The sequence below is a fragment of the Scyliorhinus torazame genome, chromosome 3 (assembly GCF_047496885.1).
Source record: "Scyliorhinus torazame isolate Kashiwa2021f chromosome 3, sScyTor2.1, whole genome shotgun sequence".
NCBI lineage: Eukaryota > Metazoa > Chordata > Chondrichthyes > Carcharhiniformes > Scyliorhinidae > Scyliorhinus > Scyliorhinus torazame.
In genome coordinates this window covers 125,887,045-125,906,360 of record NC_092709.1, presented here as the reverse complement: position 1 = coordinate 125,906,360, position 19,316 = coordinate 125,887,045, and the positions used below count along the sequence as shown (strand labels likewise).

General features: G+C 44.9%; 1 protein-coding gene across 2 annotated transcripts in view; it reads right to left on the bottom strand.

Moving 5' to 3' along the window:
- mettl14 (methyltransferase 14, N6-adenosine-methyltransferase non-catalytic subunit) overlaps positions 1–19,316 on the bottom strand; it is a 117,043-nt gene that overhangs the window by 10,216 nt on the left and 87,511 nt on the right. For both annotated transcript variants that reach the window (XM_072496179.1, XM_072496180.1), the window contains 3 exons: positions 16,542–16,683; positions 1,178–1,270; positions 237–353 (listed from right to left, as the gene is read on the bottom strand). In XM_072496179.1, coding sequence (XP_072352280.1) covers positions 237–353; positions 1,178–1,270; positions 16,542–16,683 — 352 coding nt within the window. The remainder of the gene's footprint in view (positions 1–236; positions 354–1,177; positions 1,271–16,541; positions 16,684–19,316) is intronic.

Below are 19,316 nucleotides of genomic sequence, written 5' to 3'. Positions count from 1 at the left end.
AGCAAATCAGAGAAGCAAATTATGCCTTCCATATTATCTCACACCAACGACTATAGGAATTGGTGAGGAATTAATTACCCTTTCTGAGCTGCAGTTTACCACATGATTCAATTGGACAATAGAAAAAAAAAAACAGGTGTTTCTTTCTGTGCAACTGCATGAGTTCTGAGCTAGCTCAATGAAACAGTTTGGGCTCTCTACAAGATGCTGCTCTCGAGGTCAGAAAGGACACTTGCCTTTGTTCGCTGGAAGACTGCCTTTGGGTCCAGGGTTTTGGTTTTTCCAGGATTATTCTTATTTGTTTTGATCCAGCAAATATCCTCACAACGCCTGAACCCCCATTTGCGGAGGCACTAGAATAAATTAAAACAGAAATATAACATTAATTTAGGGCTGATCAATTGTGAGCCACATACGCACCGAGTGCATCCTAATTTTTTTGCTCAGAAATTTGTCCGTTTAGTGAAGAAAATGGACAACTTTCAAAATGAATTTAATTCTAATGTTAACAAAGTTATAATCATGTCATCATTTTAGTCACCACAATATCAAAATGCAATTACATTCAAAGCACAACCAGTGCATTGAAACTCTAGTTTTAATCTGTGAAATTAATTAAAACCATATGGAAAAAATTGTTGTTAAAATGTACAAATATGTAACGGTATTAAAAGCAGTACAAAACAAGGTTCATAATTGATAAACAGAAATCAGGGTTTACAAAAGGAAGGTGCCCTTAGGGGTAATAATCAAAATGTACAAGCTTCAAAGGAATGCTTGGGTAGTTAACTGTTCTTGCCTGAAGGATAGAGAGCAGATTTTCTTACAGGAATCATGTCTTTTCAGGAGATGTGGGTTTACTAGTATCGATAAAATGTATTAAGGGTATAAAATGATAAAGGGTATTTTTAATATATAAAATGTATTACAAAAAAAAGAGCAGCGTCTCCCAGATATCCCAGCAAAAAAAAAGGTTGATCAAATGCTAGACACAAAGAAAGAATAGCAGACCAGATTAATCAAGGTGATTTGTATACTCAGCTAAAGACTCAACATACTCCATCCATTGATGGCAAACAATTGGTCAGCAGTAAACCAGGCAAATTGATCATATGAATAGACTATTTAATAAATGAAGGCGCTTTCTGGTGCAAATTGCGGTTGCATATCAACCTACCACTCTTCCAAGGTCGAGACCATCCCCAGAGCCACACCACAAAAAGACAAATGATCTAGGGGCGGCAATTTCTTCAATTTCCAGCTTCATGATCTGCAAACAAATTGCAAAGAAAATTCCAAAAGTGACTACTTGCAATTATTTTCTTGGCTATCATAATCCACAGCTAATTCCTCACCAGTCATAAATATATATTTGGTTATTTTTTCTTGGTGCAGACTTCTTTGTTGATTGTTATTTTTAAGTGTGATTTGCAATTAGATCGTTAAGTTTAACTTGAGGCAAAATTTGTTGATAACAAATGAGGGCAAAGGTACCTTTGCAAATGGTGCCAAATTTAAGTCTGATGTCTACAGTTGTAGGACAAAGATGGACAGATAAATAAAGACATAACTTATTTGTATCTATCATAAGAGTCTGGATAAGGCAGAAATAGAGAAAAGCTAATAGTAGCTGAAATGTTTTTGTTAAATCTGGTTTTTAATCTAGTTACTTGGCATCATTTAGCTTTTTTTCTTGAAATCCATTCTCTTTTTATCTTTTAAAATATCCTGTATGCATTTGAATCATTGGATATATATGTTAAGAGGTTTGCACATGTGTAATTGCTAGAACAAAGATGAACATATCTAAATGCTGGTACAACTCTTTTCCCCTCACTCCAATTGCCGGGCCTCATTATTTTTACATGCATGCCACTCGCTCTTCGAAGTAATATATGCAATGAGTGAGCAACAACAGACAGTCAATGGGAATCAAAGGTAAATCTCTCCACTGGCTGGAATCATATCTGGCATAAAGGAAGATGCTTGTGGTAGTTAGAAGTCAATTATCTCAGTTCTAGAAGGTCACTGCAGGAGTTTCTCAGAGCAAGGTCCTAGGCCCAACGATCGTCAGCTACTTCATCAGTGATCATCCTTCCTTCATAAGGTCGGAAGTGGGCACGCTCGCTGATCATTGCACAATGTTCAGCACCATTCGTGACTCCTCAGATATTGAAGCAGTCATTGTCCAAATGCAGCAATATCCCATATCATGGACAATATCCAGGCTTGGGCTTACAGGATGGCAAGTAACATCCACGCCATGCAAGTGGCAGGCAATGATCATCGCCGACAAGAGAGAATCCAGCCATCACCCCTTGACATTAGCATCACTGAATCCACCACTATCACATCCTGGGGATTACCACTGACCAGAAACTGCACAGGACTAGCCAAATAAATACTACGGCTACAAGAGCAGGTCAGAGGCGAGGAATTCTGTGGCAAGTGACTCACCTCCTGACAATGCAAAACCTGTCCACCATCTCCAAGGTACAAGTCAGGCATGTGATGGAATATTTTCCCCTTGCTTGGATAAATGCAGCTCCAACAAATCAAGAAGTTTGATACCATCCAGGACAAAGCAGCCCACTTGATTGGAATCCCTTCCACAAACATTCACTCCCTCCACAACCGATGAATAGTAGTAGCCATGTGTACCATCTACAAGATGCACTGTAGGAACTCACTAAAGCTCCTGGGACAGCACCTCCCAGACACACAACCACTATGTTACCATCTAGGAGGGCAAGGGCAGACACATGGAATACCACCACCTGCAAGTTCCCCTCCAAGTCACTCACCAACCCCACTTGGAAATACATCACTGTTCCTGCGTAAAAATCCTGGACTTCCCTCCCTAAAAGCACTGTGGGTGTACCTACACCACATGGACCGCAATGGTTCAAGAAGGCAGCTCAACACCAGCATCTCAAGGGCAACTAGAGATGAGTAATAAATGCTGGCCCAGACAGCAATGCCTACATTCCATGAATGAATAAAAAAGTGAATGCATTAATTTGGAGCTGCAAGGTCCATTTTCAAAGGTTAAGGTCTTTTGTAATAAAGGTAACAAGAATGCAGAACCCAAACATATGATATTAAAAGTAAAGTACAATAAAGATGGCAGGGCAGGTATGTGTTCCAGCAGAGGGCAGTAGAGCGGAGCTGCTGATTGGCTTTGGGGGGGGGGGGGGCAATTTGCATACGTCTGTTGTGCTCACCCGAACTTGAAGGTGAACCTGAGCAAGAGACCCTAGCTGTTCAAGTGAAGACAAGCATCCAGCAGAGGGCAGTAGAGCGGAGCTGCTGATTGGCTGTTGTGGGGGCAATTTGCATACATCTGTTGTGCTCACCCTAACTTGAAGGTGGTTTGTGGAGGAGCTGTTGTCAAGTGACACTTAAACCCGAAACACTTCTTCAGTGTTTCCCTCCCTACCCCCTACTCTAACCAAAAAAACCCAACTGCTGTAAAGATCAAGAGGAAGGCTCGAGGGCAGGTAGAAGTAGAAAGAAGTTGAACCGTGAAGTCACAGCCTGCAGGTAAGGGATTGGCTGGTGACTGGTAAGTAGTTTTTAAAATTTTCCCTCAGGTGTTATCGTGCGGGGCGCAGAGGTTGCTGAGTGAGTGCTTGCTGAGAAGGGGAGTGAATAACAGGCAAGCTCTTTCTGTCTTTTTTTATCGAGAGGGGATGGCAGGGAAGGTCGTGCAATGTTCCTCCTGCAGAATGTTTGAGGTGAGGGACGCCGTCAGTGTCCCTGCTGATTTCGTCTGTGGGAAGTGCACCCATCTCCAGCTCCTCAGAAACCACGTTAGGGAACTGGAGCTGGAGCTGGATGAACTTCGGATCATTCGGGAGGCAGAGGTGGTCATAGATAGAAGCTTCAGGGATGTAGTTACTCCGAAGAATAAAGATAGATGGGTGACGGAGAGGGGCTGGGAGGAAGCAGTCAGTACAGGAATCCCCTGTGGTCGTTCCCCTTAGTAACAAGTATACAGCTTTGGATACTGTTGGGGGGGGGGGGGGGTGGGAGACTTACCAGGGGTAAGCCATGGGGTACAGGTCTCTGGCACAGAGTCTGTCCCTGTTGCTCAGAAGGGAAGGGGGGGGGGGGAATACGGTGTTGGAACCAGGGCTGGACAGGTCGAGGTCCAGGACTGGAAGGAGGCCGGCAGCAGCCAAGGTGCTTAAAGATTTTATGGAGCAGAAGGGAGGAGTAGACCCGTGGAGATTTAGCAGACATAGGGAGTAAGGAGATTTTGTTTTTCTCCTATGTCCACAAAGTCTATTCGCGAATAGACTTTTTTGTTTTAGGAAGGGCGTTGATCCCGAAGATGAGGGGAACGGAGTATACGGCTATAGCCATTTCGGATCACGCTCCACATTGGGTGGACTTGGAGATAGGGGAGGAAACAGAAGGGCGCCCACCCTGGAGAATGGACATGGGACTAATGGCAGATGAGGGTGTGTGTCTAAGGGTGAGGGGGTGCATTGGAACTCAATGATAATGGGGAGGTCCAGGTGTGAGTGGTCTGGGAGGCGCTGAAGGCAGTGGTTAGAGGGGAGCTGATATCAATAAGGGCACATAAAGGAAAGCAGGAGAGTAGGGAACGGGAGCGGTTGCTGCAAGAACTTCTGAGGGTGGATAGGCAATATGCGGAGGCACCGGAGGAGGGACTGTACAGGGAAAGGCAAAGGCTACACGTAGAATTTGACTTGCTGACAACGGGTACTGCTGAGGCACAGTGGAGGAAGGCACAGGGTGTACAGTACGAATATGGGGAGAAGGTGAGCAGGTTGCTGGCCCACCAATTGAGGAAGAGGGGAGCAGCGAGGGAAATAGGGGGAGTGAGGGATGAGGAAGGAGAGATGGAGCGGGGAGCGGAGAGAGTGAATGGAGTGTTCAAGGCATTTTATAAAAAATTATACGAAGCTCAACCCCCGGATGGGAGGGAGAGAATGATGGGCTTTCTGGACCGGCTGGAATTTCCCAAGGTGGAGGAGCAGGAAAGGGTGGGACTGGGAGCACAGATTGAAATAGAGGAAGTAGTGAAAGGAATTAGGAGCATGCAGGCGGGGAAGGCTCCGGGACCGGATGGATTCCCAGTTGAATTTTACAGGAAATATGTGGACTTGCTCGCCCCGCTACTGATGAGGACCTTTAATGAGGCAAAGGAAAGGGGACAGCTGTCCCCGACTATGTCTGAGGCAACGATATCGCTTCTCCTAAAGAAGGAAAAGGACCCGCTGCAATGTGGGTCCTATAGACCTATTTCCCTCCTAAATGTAGACGCTAAGATTCTGGCCAAGGTAATGGCAATGAGGATAGAGGATTGTGTCCCGAGGGTGGTCCATGAGGACCAAACTGGGTTTGTGAAGGGGAGACAGCTGAATACGAATATACGGAGGCTGCTAGGGGTAATGATGATGCCCCCACCAGAGGGGGAAGCGGAGATAGTGGTGGCGATGGATGCCGAGAAAGCATTTGATAGAGTGGAGTGGGATTATCTGTGGGAGGTGCTGAGGAGATTTGGTTTTGGAGATGAATATGTTGGATGGGTGCAGCTGTTGTATAGCGCCCCAGTGGCGAGTGTGGTCACGAATGGACGGGGATCTGCATACTTTCGGCTCCATAGAGGGACAAGGCAGGGATGCCCTCTGTCCCCATTATTGTTTGCACTGGCGATTGAGCCCCTGGCAATAGCATTGAGGGGTTCCAAGAAGTGGAGGGGAGTACTTAGAGGAGGAGAAGAACACCGGGTATCTCTGTATGCGGATGATTTGTTGTTATATGTAGCGGACCCGGCGGAGGGGATGCCAGAGATAATGCGGACACTTCGGGAGTTTGGAGAATTCTCAGGATATAAACTGAACATGGGGAAAAGTGAGTTGTTTGTGGTGCATCCAGGGGAACAGAGCAGAGAAATAGAGGATTTTCCGCTGAGGAAGGTAACAAGGGACTTTCGTTACTTGGGGATCCAGATAGCCAAGAATTGGGGTACATTGCATAGGTTAAATTTAACGCGATTGGTGGAACAAATGGAGGAGGACTTCAAGAGATGGGACATGGTATCCCTGTCACTGGCAGGGAGGGTGCAGGCGATTAAAATGGTAGTCCTCCCGAGATTCCTCTTTGTGTTTCAGTGCCTCCCGGTGGTGATCACGAAGGCTTTTTTCAAAAGGATCGAAAAGAGTTTTGTGTGGGCCGGGAAGACCCCGAGAGTGAGGAAGGGATTCTTACAGCGTAGTAGGGATAGGGGGGGGGGCTGGCACTACCGAGCCTAAGTGAGTACTACTGGGCCGCCAATATCTCAACAGTGAGTAAGTGGATGGGAGAAGAGGAGGGAGCGGCGTGGAAGAGATTGGAGAGGGCGTCCTGTAGGGGGACTCGCCTACAAGCTATGGTGACGGCCCCATTGCCGTTCTCACCGAAGAAATACACCACAAGCCCGGTGGTGGTGGCGACTTTGAAAATTTGGGGACAGTGGAGACGGCATAGGGGAAAGCCGGGAGCCTTGGTGGGGTCCCCGATAAGAAATAATCATAGGTTTGCCCCGGGGAGAATGGATGGGGGATTTGGAATATGGCAAAGAGCAGGAGTAACGCAACTGAAAGATCTGTTTGTGCATGGGGAGTTCGCAAGTCTGGGAGCGCTGACCGAGAAATATGGGTTGCCCCAAGGGAATGCATTCCGGTATATGCAACTGAGGGCTTTTGCGAGGCAACAGGTGAGGGAATTCCCGCAGCTCCCGACGCATGAGGTGCAGGACAGAGTGAACTCAAAGACATGGGTGGGGGACGGTAAGGTGTCAGATATATATAGGGAAATGAGGGACGAGGGGGAGATTATGGTAGATGAGCTGAAAGGGAAATGGGAAGAAGAGCTGGGGGAGGAGATTGAGGAGGGGCTGTGGGCGGATGCCCTAAGTAGGGTAAACTCATCGTCCTCGTGTGCCAGGCTAAGCCTGATTCAATTTAAGGTGTTACACAGGGCGCATATGACTGGAGCACGGCTCAGTAAATTTTTTGGGGTAGAGGATAGGTGTGCGAGATGCTCGAGAAGCCCAGCGAATCACACCCACATGTTCTGGTCCTGTCTGGCACTACAGGGGTTCTGGGTGGGGGTGACAAAGGTGCTTTCGAAAGTAGTGGGGGTCCAGGTCGAACCAAGCTGGGGGTTGGCTATATTTGGGGTTGCACAAGAGCCGGGAGTGCAGGAGGCGAGCGAGGCCGATGTTTTGGCCTTTGCGTCCCTAGTAGCCCGGCGCAGGATACTGTTGATGTGGAAGGAAGCCAAGCCCCCGGGGGTGGAGACCTGGATAAATGACATGGCAGGGTTTATAAAGATGGAACGGATTAAGTTCGTCCTAAGGGGATCGGCTCAAGGGTTCACCAGGCGGTGGCAACCGTTCGTCGAATACCTCACAGAAAGATAGAGGGAATGGGAAAGAAGAAGGCAGCAGCAGCAGCCCAGGGGGGGGGGAGGGGGGAGGGAGGGGAGGAACCAGAAGGACTCTCAGGGTTGTTAATATATATGTATAATATGTATAGGTCGTTGCTATAAATAATTGTATATTGGACTGTTAAATCATATTTTTGGAGAGTGTTTATCTGAGACAAGGCAGTTGCCATTTAGTTTTAGTTTTCGTTTTTGTTATATATTATTTATTCTTTGTTTATAAAACAGGTCATTGTTATTTATACTGTTATATTATTGTGTAAGGGATACACAATGTACTGTGATGGTTGACCAAAAATTTTCAATAAAATATATTTTTTTTTTTTTAAAAAAGGGAAGGGGGGAGAGGAGTAGAGCATTAGTCATTGGAGACTCCATAGTTAGGGGGCTAGATAGGAGATTCTGTGGGAACGAGAGAGACTCGCAGTTGGTGTGTTGCCTCCCAGGTGCCAGGGTGAGTGATGTCTCATCTCGTGTTTTCGGGATCCTTAAGGGGGAGGGGGAGCAGCCCCAAGTCGTGGTCCACATAGGTACCAACGACATAGGTAGGAAAAGGGATAGGGCTGTAAGGCAGGAATTCAGGGAGCAAGGGTGGAAACTTAGATCGAGGACAAACAGAGTTATTATCTCTGGGTTGTTACCCGTGCCACGCGATAGCGAGACGAGGAATAGGGAGAGAGAAGAGTTGAACACGTGGCTACAGGGATGGTGCAGGAGGGAAGGTTTCAGATTTCTGGATAATTGGGGCTCATTCTGGGGTCGGTGGGACCTCTACAAACGGGATGGTCTACACCTGGACCAGAGGGGTACCAATATCCTGGGGGGGAAATTTGCTAATGCTCTTCGGGAGGGTTTAAACTAGTTCAGCAGGGGCTTGGGAACCTGAATTGTAGCTCCAGTATACAGGAGGTTGAGAGTAGTGAGGTCATGAGTAAAGTTTCAAAGTTGCAGGAGTGTACCGGCAGGCAGGAAGGTGGTTTAAAGTGTGTCTTCTTCAATGCCAGGAGCACATGGAATAAGGTGGGTGAACTTGCGGCATGGGTTGGTACCTGGGACTTCGATGTTGTGGCCATTTCGGAGGCATGGATAGAGCAGGGACAAGAATGGGACAGGGCAGGTGCCGGGGTTTAGATATTTCAGTAAGCTCAGAGAAGGTGGTAAAAGAGGGGGAGGGGTGGCATTGTTAGTCAAGGACAGTATTACGGTGGCAGAAAGGACATTTGATGAGGACACGTCTACTGAGGTAGTATGGGCTGAGGTTAGAAACAGGAAAGGCGAGGTCACCCTGTTAGGGGCTTTCTATAGGCCTCTGAAAAGTTCCAGAGATGTAGAGGAAAGGATTGCAAAGATGATTCTGGATAGGACCGAAAGCAACAGGGTAGTTGTTATGGGGGACTTTAACTTTCCAAATATTGACTGGAAACGCTATAGTTCGAGTACTTTAGATGGGTCCGTTTTTGTCCAATGTGTGCAGGAAGGTTTCCTGACACAGTATGTAGATAGGCCAACGAGAGGTGAGGCCATATTGGATTTGGTACTGGGTAATGAACCAGGACAGGTGTTAGATTTGGAGGTAGGTGAGCACTTTGGTGATAGTGACCACAATTCGATTACGTTTACTTTAGTGATGGAAAGGGATAGGTATATACCGCAGGGCAAGAGTTATATCTGGGGGAAAGGCAATTATGATGCAATGAGGCAGGATGCATCGGATGGAGAGGAAAACTGCAGGGGATGGGCACAATGGAAATGTGGAGCTTGTTCAAGGAACAGCTACTGCGTGTCCTTGATAAGTATGTACCTGTCAGGCAGGGAGGACGTGGTCGAGCAAGGGAACCGTGGTTTACTAAAGCAGTCGAAACACTTGTCAAGAGGAAGAAGGAGGCTTATGTAAAGATGAGACATGAAGGTTCAGTTAGGACGCTCAAGAGTTACAAGTTAGCTCGGAAGACCTAAAGAGAGAGCTAAGAAGAGCCAGGTGGGGACATGAGAAGTCTTTAGCAGGTAGGATCAAAGGTAACCCTAAAGCTTTCTATAGATATGTCAGGAATAAACGAATGGTTAGGGTAAGAGTAGGGCCAGTCAAGGACAGTAGTGGGAAGTTGTGCTTGGAGTCTGAGGAGATAGGAGAGGTGCTAAATGAATATTTTTCGTCAGTATTCACACAGGAAAAAGACAATGTTGTCGAGGAGAATACTGAGATTCAGGCTACTAGACGGGAAGGGCTTGAGGTTCATAAGGAGGAGGTGTTAGCAATTCTGGAACGTGTGAAAATAGATAAGTCCCCTGGGCCAGATGGGATTTATCCTAGGATTCTCTGGGAAGTTAGGGAGGAGATTGCTGAGCCTTTGACTTTGATCTTTAAGTCATCTTTGTCTACAGGAATAGTGCCAGAAGACTGGAGGATAGCAAATGTTGTCCCCTTGTTCAAGAAGGGGAGTAGAGACAACCCAGGTAACTAAAGACCAGTGAGCCTTACTTCTGTTGTGGGCAAAATCTTGGAAAGGTTTATAAGAGATAGGATGTATAATCACCTGGAAAGGAATAATTTGATTTGAGATAGTCAACACGGTTTTGTGAAGGGTAAGTCGTGCCTCACAAACCTTATTGAGTTCTTTGAGAAGGCGACCAAACAGGTGGATGAGGATAAAGCAGTTGATGTGGTGTATATGGATTCCAGTAAAGCGTTTGATAAGGTTCCCCACGGTAGGCTACTACAGAAAATACGGAGGCATGGGATTCAGGGAGATTTAGCAGTTTGGATCAGAAATTGGCTAGCTGGAAGAAGACAAAGGGTGGTGGTTGATGGGAAATGTTCAGACTGGAGTCCAGTTACTAGTGGCGTACCACAAGGATCTGTTTTGGGGCCACTGCTGTTTGTCATTTTTGTAAATGACCTGGAGGAGGGCGTAGAAGGATGGGTGAGTAAATTTGCAGATGACACTAAAGTCGGTGGAGTTGTGGACAGTGCGGATGGATGTTACAAGTTACAGAGGGACATAGATAAGCTGCAGCGTTGGGCTGAGAGGTGGCAAATGGAGTTTAATGCAGAAAAGTGTGAGGTGATTCATTTTGGAAGGAATAACAGGAAGACAGAGTACTGGGCTAATGGTAAGATTCTTGGCAGTGTGGATGAGCAGAGAGATCTCGGTGTCCATGTACATAGATCCCTGAAAATTGCCACCCAGGTTGAGAGGGTTGTTAAGAAGGCGTACTGTGTGTTAGCTTTTATTGGTAGAGGGATTGAGTTTCGGAGCCATGAGGTCATGTTGCAGCTGTACAAAACTCTGGTGCGGCCACATTTGGAGTATTGCGTGCAATTCTGGTCGCCACATTATAGGAAGGATGTGGAAGCATTGGAGAGGGTGCAGAGGAGATTTACCAGAATGTCGCCTGGTATGGAGGGAAGATCTTATGAGGAAAGGCTGAGGGACTTGAGGCTGTTTTCGTTAGAGAGAAGAAGGTTAAGAGGTGACTTAATTGAGGCGTACAAGATGATCAGAGGATTGGATAGGGTGGACAGTGAGAGCCTTTTTCCTCGGATGGTGATGTCTAGCACGAGAGGACATTGCTTTAAATTGAGGGGAGATAGATATAAAACAGATGTCAGAAGTAGGTTCTTTACTCAGAGAGTAGTAAGGATGTGGAATGCCCTGCCTGCAACAGTAGTGGACTCGCCAACACGAAGGGCATTCAAATGGTCATTGGATAGATATATGGACGATAAGGGAATACTGTAGATGGGCTTTAGAGTGGTTTCACAGGTCGGCGCAATATAGAGGGCCGAAGGACCTGTACTGCGCTGTAATGTTCTATGTTCTATTGTAGCATATGAGAGCTGGTGCACACCAGTGTAATCCATAACAGCACAACTACAGTTAAGTGTCTGCAGCTTGAGGAACTTTGGTTCAGAATTTAAGAGTGGGAGTCCCAGCATCGGATACTGCAATGCATCAGGGAGGAAGGTTATCTGGACATTTTATTCCAGGAGGCAGTCACATCCCTCAAGTCAACTACTTCAAATTTGGTCCATGTTCCGGTACAGGAAGGTGCAACAATGAGAGGAAGATGTGGGGATCCAAAAGTAGCACTGGAGGAGTCTCAGCTCTTGGCACTACTCAACAGGTTTGAGGTTCTTGTAGACTGCATGGACGAGAGCAGGGGCATCAGGGAGGATGAAGAAACAAACAGTTGGTACCAGGGGTCCATTCTCATTGTGGGAGTGAAAAGGAATGTAGTTGTGGTAGGGTACAATATAGGTACAAGAATACTGTTCTTTGCAGCCAAGAGCAACTTGTAGGTTGCATTGGCCTGCCCAGTGTCAAGGTTAAGGATATCTCCTCAAGACTGTAGAGTAATGTGATGTGGGAGGGGAAAGATCCAGTTGTTGTGGCCCATGTAGGTACGACTAAGAAAAGGTTCTCCTGATGGAGTATGAACAACTAGGGTCTATATTAAAAAGCAGAACCATGAAATATATAATCGCTAGATTACTCCAAGCCACTAGCATACTGGAATAGGGGAAATAAGCTCAGAGATTTGAATGTATGGCTCAAAGATTAGTGTGCAGGAAATGGGTTTCAATGTGTGGGGCGCTGGCACCAATACTCAGGAAAGTTCTGTTGAGGCAGGCTTCACTTGAATCGTGCTGGTGCCAGTGTTTTGGTGAATCAAATAACTTGGGCTTTGCACTAAACAAATGGAGAAGAGGGTTCAAGTATGGGAAAATTTAGGAAGTTTCTAATTGTACATTTTCTCTCTTCTGGTTATCATTGTTCATGTTGCTCTCCTGTACGGTTGCCTAGTCCTTACTCTTTTTTAGCTTAGAATAGAATCACAGAATTCATACAAATAGAAAATTGCACTAACAAACAGGGTCAGTGCGAAGTCTTACAACACCAGGTTAAAGTCCAACAGGTTTGTTTCGATGTCACTAGCTTTCGGAGCGCTGCTCCTTCCTCAGGTGAATGAAGAGGTATGTTCCAGAAACAAATATATAGACAATAACTTAGTGTCAGTGTCTATATGCGCGATCTTCCTGGAGATCCTCTCCACTTTGAGCTGGCAGTTTGCGGTGTCGATGGTAGCCATGATGTGGAGATGCCGGCGTTGGACTGGGGTGAGCACAGTAAGAAGTCTTACAACACCAGGTTAAAGTCCAACAGGTTTGTTTCGATGTCACTAGCTTTCGGAGCGCTGCTCCTTCCTCAGGTGAATGAAGAGGTATGTTCCAGAAACAAATATATAGACAAAAGGAAGGAGCAGCGCTCCGAAAGCTAGTGACCTCGAAACAAACCTGTTGGACTTTAACCTGGTGTTGTAAGACTTCGTACTGTGCTCACCCCAGTCCAACGCCGGCATCTCCACAACAGGGTCAGAGCAGGGGAAAACGGCAAAACAAAATTAAAGTCTCTTTATCTGAATGAACACTGCATTCAAAATAAGATAAATGAGATGGCACCAAATTGGCTGGTCATTACAGGAACATAAGGATGAGGACCTGCAAGCTGAGTACAGGAAGTTAATAGATAAACTAAAATGCAGGACCTCAAATGTCGTCATCTCAGGATAACTCCCAGTTCCATGCGCTACAGAGAACAGGAATAAGAGGATAGATCAGATGAATACGTGGCTGGAGAGATGGTGTAGCCGGGAGGCATTCAGATTAGGCACTAGGACCAACCAGTTCTGGGACAGGTGAAACCTGTAGAAACTGGACAGGTCGCACCCAGGCAGAGCTGGGACCAATATCCTTGCGGGGGTGTTTGCTAGTTCTGTTGGGGAGTACGTAAACTGATGTGGCAGGGGATGGGGTCCCAAGAGTAGGATCAGATAGGTCAAACTCAGATCAGGAAAATGGAGGTAGAACCTAGCTAGTGATGTAGAAGATGTGATGATTGACAGGAGAAGCAAAGTTTTAAAAGTGTCCAGCAAGGGAAAATGGTGGGGTTAAACAGTTTATACTTCAATGCAAGGAGCATTACAAACAGGGTTAGATGAGTTAAGAGCACAGGTAGACACATGGCAGCAGGATGTCATTGCAATAACAGAAACCTAGCTAAAGGAGGGGCAAAATTGGCAGCTCAATATCCCTGGATACAGAATTTTCAGGCAAGACAGAGGGGGAGATAAAGAAGGCGGGGGTGTAACACTAATGGTTAAGGAATCAATTCCAGTTGTGAGAAGGGATGATATACTAAACGGGTCAACAAACAAGGCTTTATGGGTTGAGCTTAGAAATAAAAAAGGGGCAGTGACACTGCTAGATCCCAAATTGTGACAGGGAACTAGAAGAACAAATATGTAGGCAAATTTCTGCCTGTGAGTCCAGGAGGCAATAATAGGAGATTTGAACTATCCCAATATCAACTGGGAATGAAACAATATAAGGGGAATTGAGGGAGAAAAATTCATGCAGTGTGTCCAGGAAAGTTTTTTCACCCAATTAGTGACAAACCCAACGAGAGGAGATGCAATACTAGACCTAGTCTTGAGAACCAAAGAAAGACAAGTGGGTGAAATGACAGTTGGTCACCATATCGGGGATAGTGATCACAAGATTCAGTATTACCATGGAAAAGGACAGAAATGAAGGAGTGTGTGTGTGTGTGTGTGTGGTGGGGGGGGGGGGGGGGGGGGAAAGAGTGTGGGGGGGGGGAGAAGGTAAATTTTGTAGAAATGGGAAGGGATTTGGCTGAGGTGGACTGGCTAGCATTGCTAGAGGATACAACCAGTGGGAAGCACTAAAAGGAGAGATCTTAAATGTACAAAGTAGACATAACACCTACAAAAATAAGAGTGGTACTGTCAAATCTAGATCCCCTGATTGTCTAGAGAAACATCAAGCAGAAAAAGAAAGTGTATGATAAGCACAAAGAACTATGCACTGCAGATAGCCTAGACGAGTATAGAAAGTACAGGGACAAAGTCAAAAAGGAAATATCAGAATCAAAGAGATGGCATGAAAAAAGATTAGCAAGTTAAAGAAAACCCAAAGCTGTTTTACCAATATATTAATGGTAAAAGGTTAGTTAAGGAAAATGTGGGACCTATCAGAGATGAAGAGAGGAACGTGTGACCAGATGCAGAGGTTGTGGGAAGGGTTTTGTCTCCACATTTATTAATTTTTTATTTATTTTTTATTTTAAAAAAAATTAATTTAGAGTACCCAATTCATTTTTTCCAATTAAGGGGCAATTTAGCATGTTCAATCCACCTACCGTGCACATCTTTGGATTGTGGGGGCGAAACCCACGCAAACACAGGGAGAATGCGCAAACTCCACATGGACAGTGACCCAGAGCCGGGATCAAACCTGGGACCTCGGCGCCGTGAAACTGCAGTGCTACCACTGTACCACCGTGCTGCCCTGGTCTCCGCATTTATAAAGGAAATGGATGATGCAGATATAGTAGTTGCAGGAGGAACACAGAGATACTGGATGGGATAATCAAAGAGAGAAATACTCAAAGGATTGAAATCCTTGAAAGTTGATAAGTCGCCAGGGCCAGATAAATTGTTTTTGAGGCTACTGAAGGAGGTCAGGAAGGAGATAGCAGATGCTCGGAGGATGATTTTGCAATCCTCACTAGACACAGGGGGAGATCCAGAGGACTGGAGAAATGCAAACGTGGTACCATTGTTTAAAAAGGGATCAAAATAAATGCCGAACAGTTATAGGCCAGTTAGCCTTACTCGGTGGTGGGCAAATTAGTAGAATCAATCCTGAGAGATAAGATTTAGGATTAACTGTCACATAGAAAGGCATGGCCTAATCAGGGATAGTCAGCATGGATTTGTTAAAGGAAGATTTTGCCTTACAAATTTGATCAAATTCTTTGAGGAAGGTGACAAGGGTTGATGAAAGTAGTGCAGTGGATGTGGTGTCCATGGATTTTAGTAAGGCGTTGACAAAGTCCCACATGGCAGATTGGTCAAAAAAGCAAAAGTCCATGGCATACAAGGCAACGTGGCAAACTGGATAAAAAGTTGACTCAGTAACAGGAAACACATGGTAACGGTCGATGGCTGCCCCTGCAATTGGAAAGTTGTTTCAAGTGGTGTTCCACAGGGCTTGGTCAAAAAAGCGAAAGTCCATGGCATACAAGGCAACATGGCAAACTGGATAAAAAGTTGACTGAGTAACAGGAAACAAATGGTAACGGTCGATGGCTGCCCTTGCAATTGGAAAGTTGTTTCAACTGGTGTTCCACAGCGCTCAGTGTTGGGATCCTTACTGTTTGTGTTATATATTAATGAACGTGGGGAGCACGATTGGGAAATTTGCAGACTATACAAAAATTGGCCAAGTGGTGGACAGTGTAGAAGATGGCTACAATGTCCAGAATAGCAGATGGTTTGGTGGAGTGGGCGATAAAGTGACAGATGACAGATGGAATTTAACACCAGGAAGTAGGAGGTCATGCATTTAGGGGGGGGGGGGGGGGGGGGGGGGGGTCAAACAGTAAACGGTTATAGGGAGTGCACAATAAATGGTAATATACGAAGAGGGGTAGATGAAATGAAAGATCGTGGCGTACAGGTACACAGATCCCTAAAGGCAGAGGTTCAAGTAGGCAAGGTTGTGAAGAAAGCATATGGAATGCTGTCCTTCACTGACAGAGGGATAGAATATAAAAGTAAGGATAAAGTTAAAATTGTATAAAACACTGGTGGGGCCACAACTGGAATAGTGTGTGCAGTTCTGGTTGCCACATTACAGGAAGCATATAATTGCTCTGGAGAGAGTGCAGGGGAGGTTTACAAGAATGTTGCCAGCGCTAGAAAAGTGTGGCTTTGGATAGGTTGGGGTTATTTTCTTTGGAACAAAGAAGGCCAAGGGGTGACTTAATTGAGGTGTACAACATTTTGAGGGAAGAGATAGGGTAGACAGGATAAAATTGTTTCCCTTGGTGGAGAGTTCTAAAACCAGGGGACATAGATTGAAGTTAAGAGGCAGAAGTAACAACTGAGAACACATAACTTTGTTTGAAAAATGTGACTTTACAGACAAAAAACCTTTTGTAGAATGTTTGCATCAAAATAAAATTAAATATTGCCAGCAAATGTACACAACTCACATCATCCCAAGTCCAACACTTCTCAATGGCTGTTACCCCAGTCTCTCTGTAGTATTCTTCCAAGGGAGGCTCCACCAAAATAACATCAAACTTGCAGTTCAAGTCTCTAATATCAAACGTCTCTAGATCAGCTGGTAAATACCTTTTTATAAACAAAAAGTTAATTCTAAGTGTGGTGATATGCATCACTGTAAATACACAAGGGGTTAACATAAAGACACTACACCTAGATAGACACTAGAGGGAGCACCAGAGACATGACACACAGACATTCAACCAATAGGTCAGTAAGATAGGACTCAACCAATGGGTAGTCAAGACACACACACACACACACGTGACACTACCACAAGGGGGCTACCCATATAAAAGGACACAGCACACATTATCTTTCTCTTTCCAGTGGAGACACTTAGTGAGTACAGGCAGGGTTGATTGAAACACATCACACCCACCACGTGGATTGTAGCAGACTGGTTAGTTAGTCTGAGTAGCTATAGCAGGATTGACAGGAGAGTCGAATCCCAAGTAGGAGAATCGTTAACAGTTTAATGAATGTGTTAAAGCTATCTCCAAGTCTGAACGTTCCTTTGTCAGAGTGCACATCAAGGAAGCAGCTTATGCTACGTCAAGAGCATAACAAAACACCAAGTAAGTTTTATGAATATCTGCTGCTGGTTCTGTATTCTCAGTCGTTAACTTAGTAAAACTATATAGGCAGGAATTTGGCCTCGAATACTATAGTGCACAGGATGTTCGGTGCAAATGTGCTGCTAGGAGCACATATTTGTAAAGTCTATTGGTCTCAAACTTTCAGTTGGGTTATGAATGAAAGGGCAAATGTGTGTTAATAAAACCATATCTATTGCAATGAACAGTTACATTGAGAATAAGAACACGGGACTGTATTTTGTGGTCAACAGCAAAGCAATGGAGTTAGTTTGAACATGGTGTGCAGTCTAGGGGGCTTCCAGGTGTTCAGCAGCAGTGGTGTCAGCAAGCAGGATGAAGCACCCAATCTAATGAAGTATTCTCACAGACAGCAAACCAGAAAGTAAAATACATTGGTTATTCTTCAATTCAAAATTTTAAATGTAGTAAACTAAGTGATTAGAACAGACATGGTATTAAGGTGGAGATAAAATAAACCTTGTTAAAAATATTTTTCACTATGTCGAATTTATCACAACGAAGAAATTTGAAATTCAGCAAATATAAAGTTACTCTTTCAGATCCCGTGATGATGTTTACCCAACAATGAACATAGCATACACCTAAAAATCCAGTTGCATCTCATTACATAAGGCGCAGAGATTTTCAAGGATTTTTATAGCTAGACTAATAACACCGTTAGTTCAATGATTTCTCATTGATTGTATTCTTTTTTGGGGGGCGGATGGGGGACGTGGAGAGATGGTAATGCACCTCTGGAGAAGACCAACATGTGGATTTTCAATTTAACTGTGCATGTGATGACTTCAGAGATTGCTGCCATTTTCAGAGGGATAATGGTGGTAACATGCTGACAAGTTCATTGTCATACAGATTGCAAAAAAAATCTATATATATATTAGAAATATATATATATTTATATAATACATATATAAAAATACATGTGTCCGCCAAAGTAAGCATCAATCTTAGCTTAACCTTTGCACTCTACCGTCAATCAGAAGTCAAGGCATTAAAGCCCCAATCTCAGATTTAAAGGACAGAATCTATGCTGATACTTTGGTACCAAGAAAGTGCTACACTATCAAATTATCATTTTTCAAGTGGGCTGGATTTGGATTTGTTTAATGTCACGTATACCGAGATACAGTGAAATGTATTGTTCTGCATACAGTTCAGACAGATCATTCCGTACATGAAAAGAAAAGAAATAGCGCAAACATAAAATACACAATGTAAATACATAGACAAAGGTATCGGGTGAAGCATACAGGAGTGTAGCACTACTCAGTAGAGAAGATGTGTGAAGAGATCAGATCAGTCAAGGCCACTTAGGAATCTGGTAACAGTGGGCAAAATCTGTTTTTGAATCTGTTGGTGCATGTTCTCAGACTTTTGTATCTCCTGCCCGATGGAAGAAGCTGGAAGAGTGAATAAGCCGTGTGGGAGGGGTCTTTGATTATGCTGCCCGCTTTCCCAAGGCAGTGCGGGAGGTGTAGACAGAGTCAATGGATGGGAGGCGGTTTGTGTGAAGGACTGGGCGGTGTTCACAACTCTGCAGTTTCTTACAGTCTTGGGTCGAGCAGTTGCCATACCTGGATGCCAGCCAGATAGGATGCTTTCTATGGTGCATCTGTAAAAGTTTGTAGGAGCCAATGTGGATGTGCCGAATTTCCTTAGTTTCCTGAGAAAGTATAAGCGCTGTTGTGCTTTCTTGGTAGTAACGTCGACCGTGGGTGGACCAGGACAGATGATTGATGATGTGCACACCTAGGAATTTGAAGCTGTCAACCATTTCCACCTCAGCCCCATTGCTGCAGACAGGGGTGTGTACGATACTTTGCTTCCTGAAGTCAATGACCAGCTCTTTTTTGCTGATATTGAAGGAGAGATTGTTGTCGTTACATCACTCCACTAGGTTATTTATCTCCCTCCTGCATTCTGACTCATCGTTGCTCGAGATCCGACCCACTACGGTCATGTCATCAGCAAACTTGCAGATGAAGTTGGAGCCAAACTTTGCCACACAGTCGTGTGTGTATAGGGAGTATAGTAAGGGGACTAAGTACGCAACCTTGTGAGGCCCTGGTATTGAGGACTATC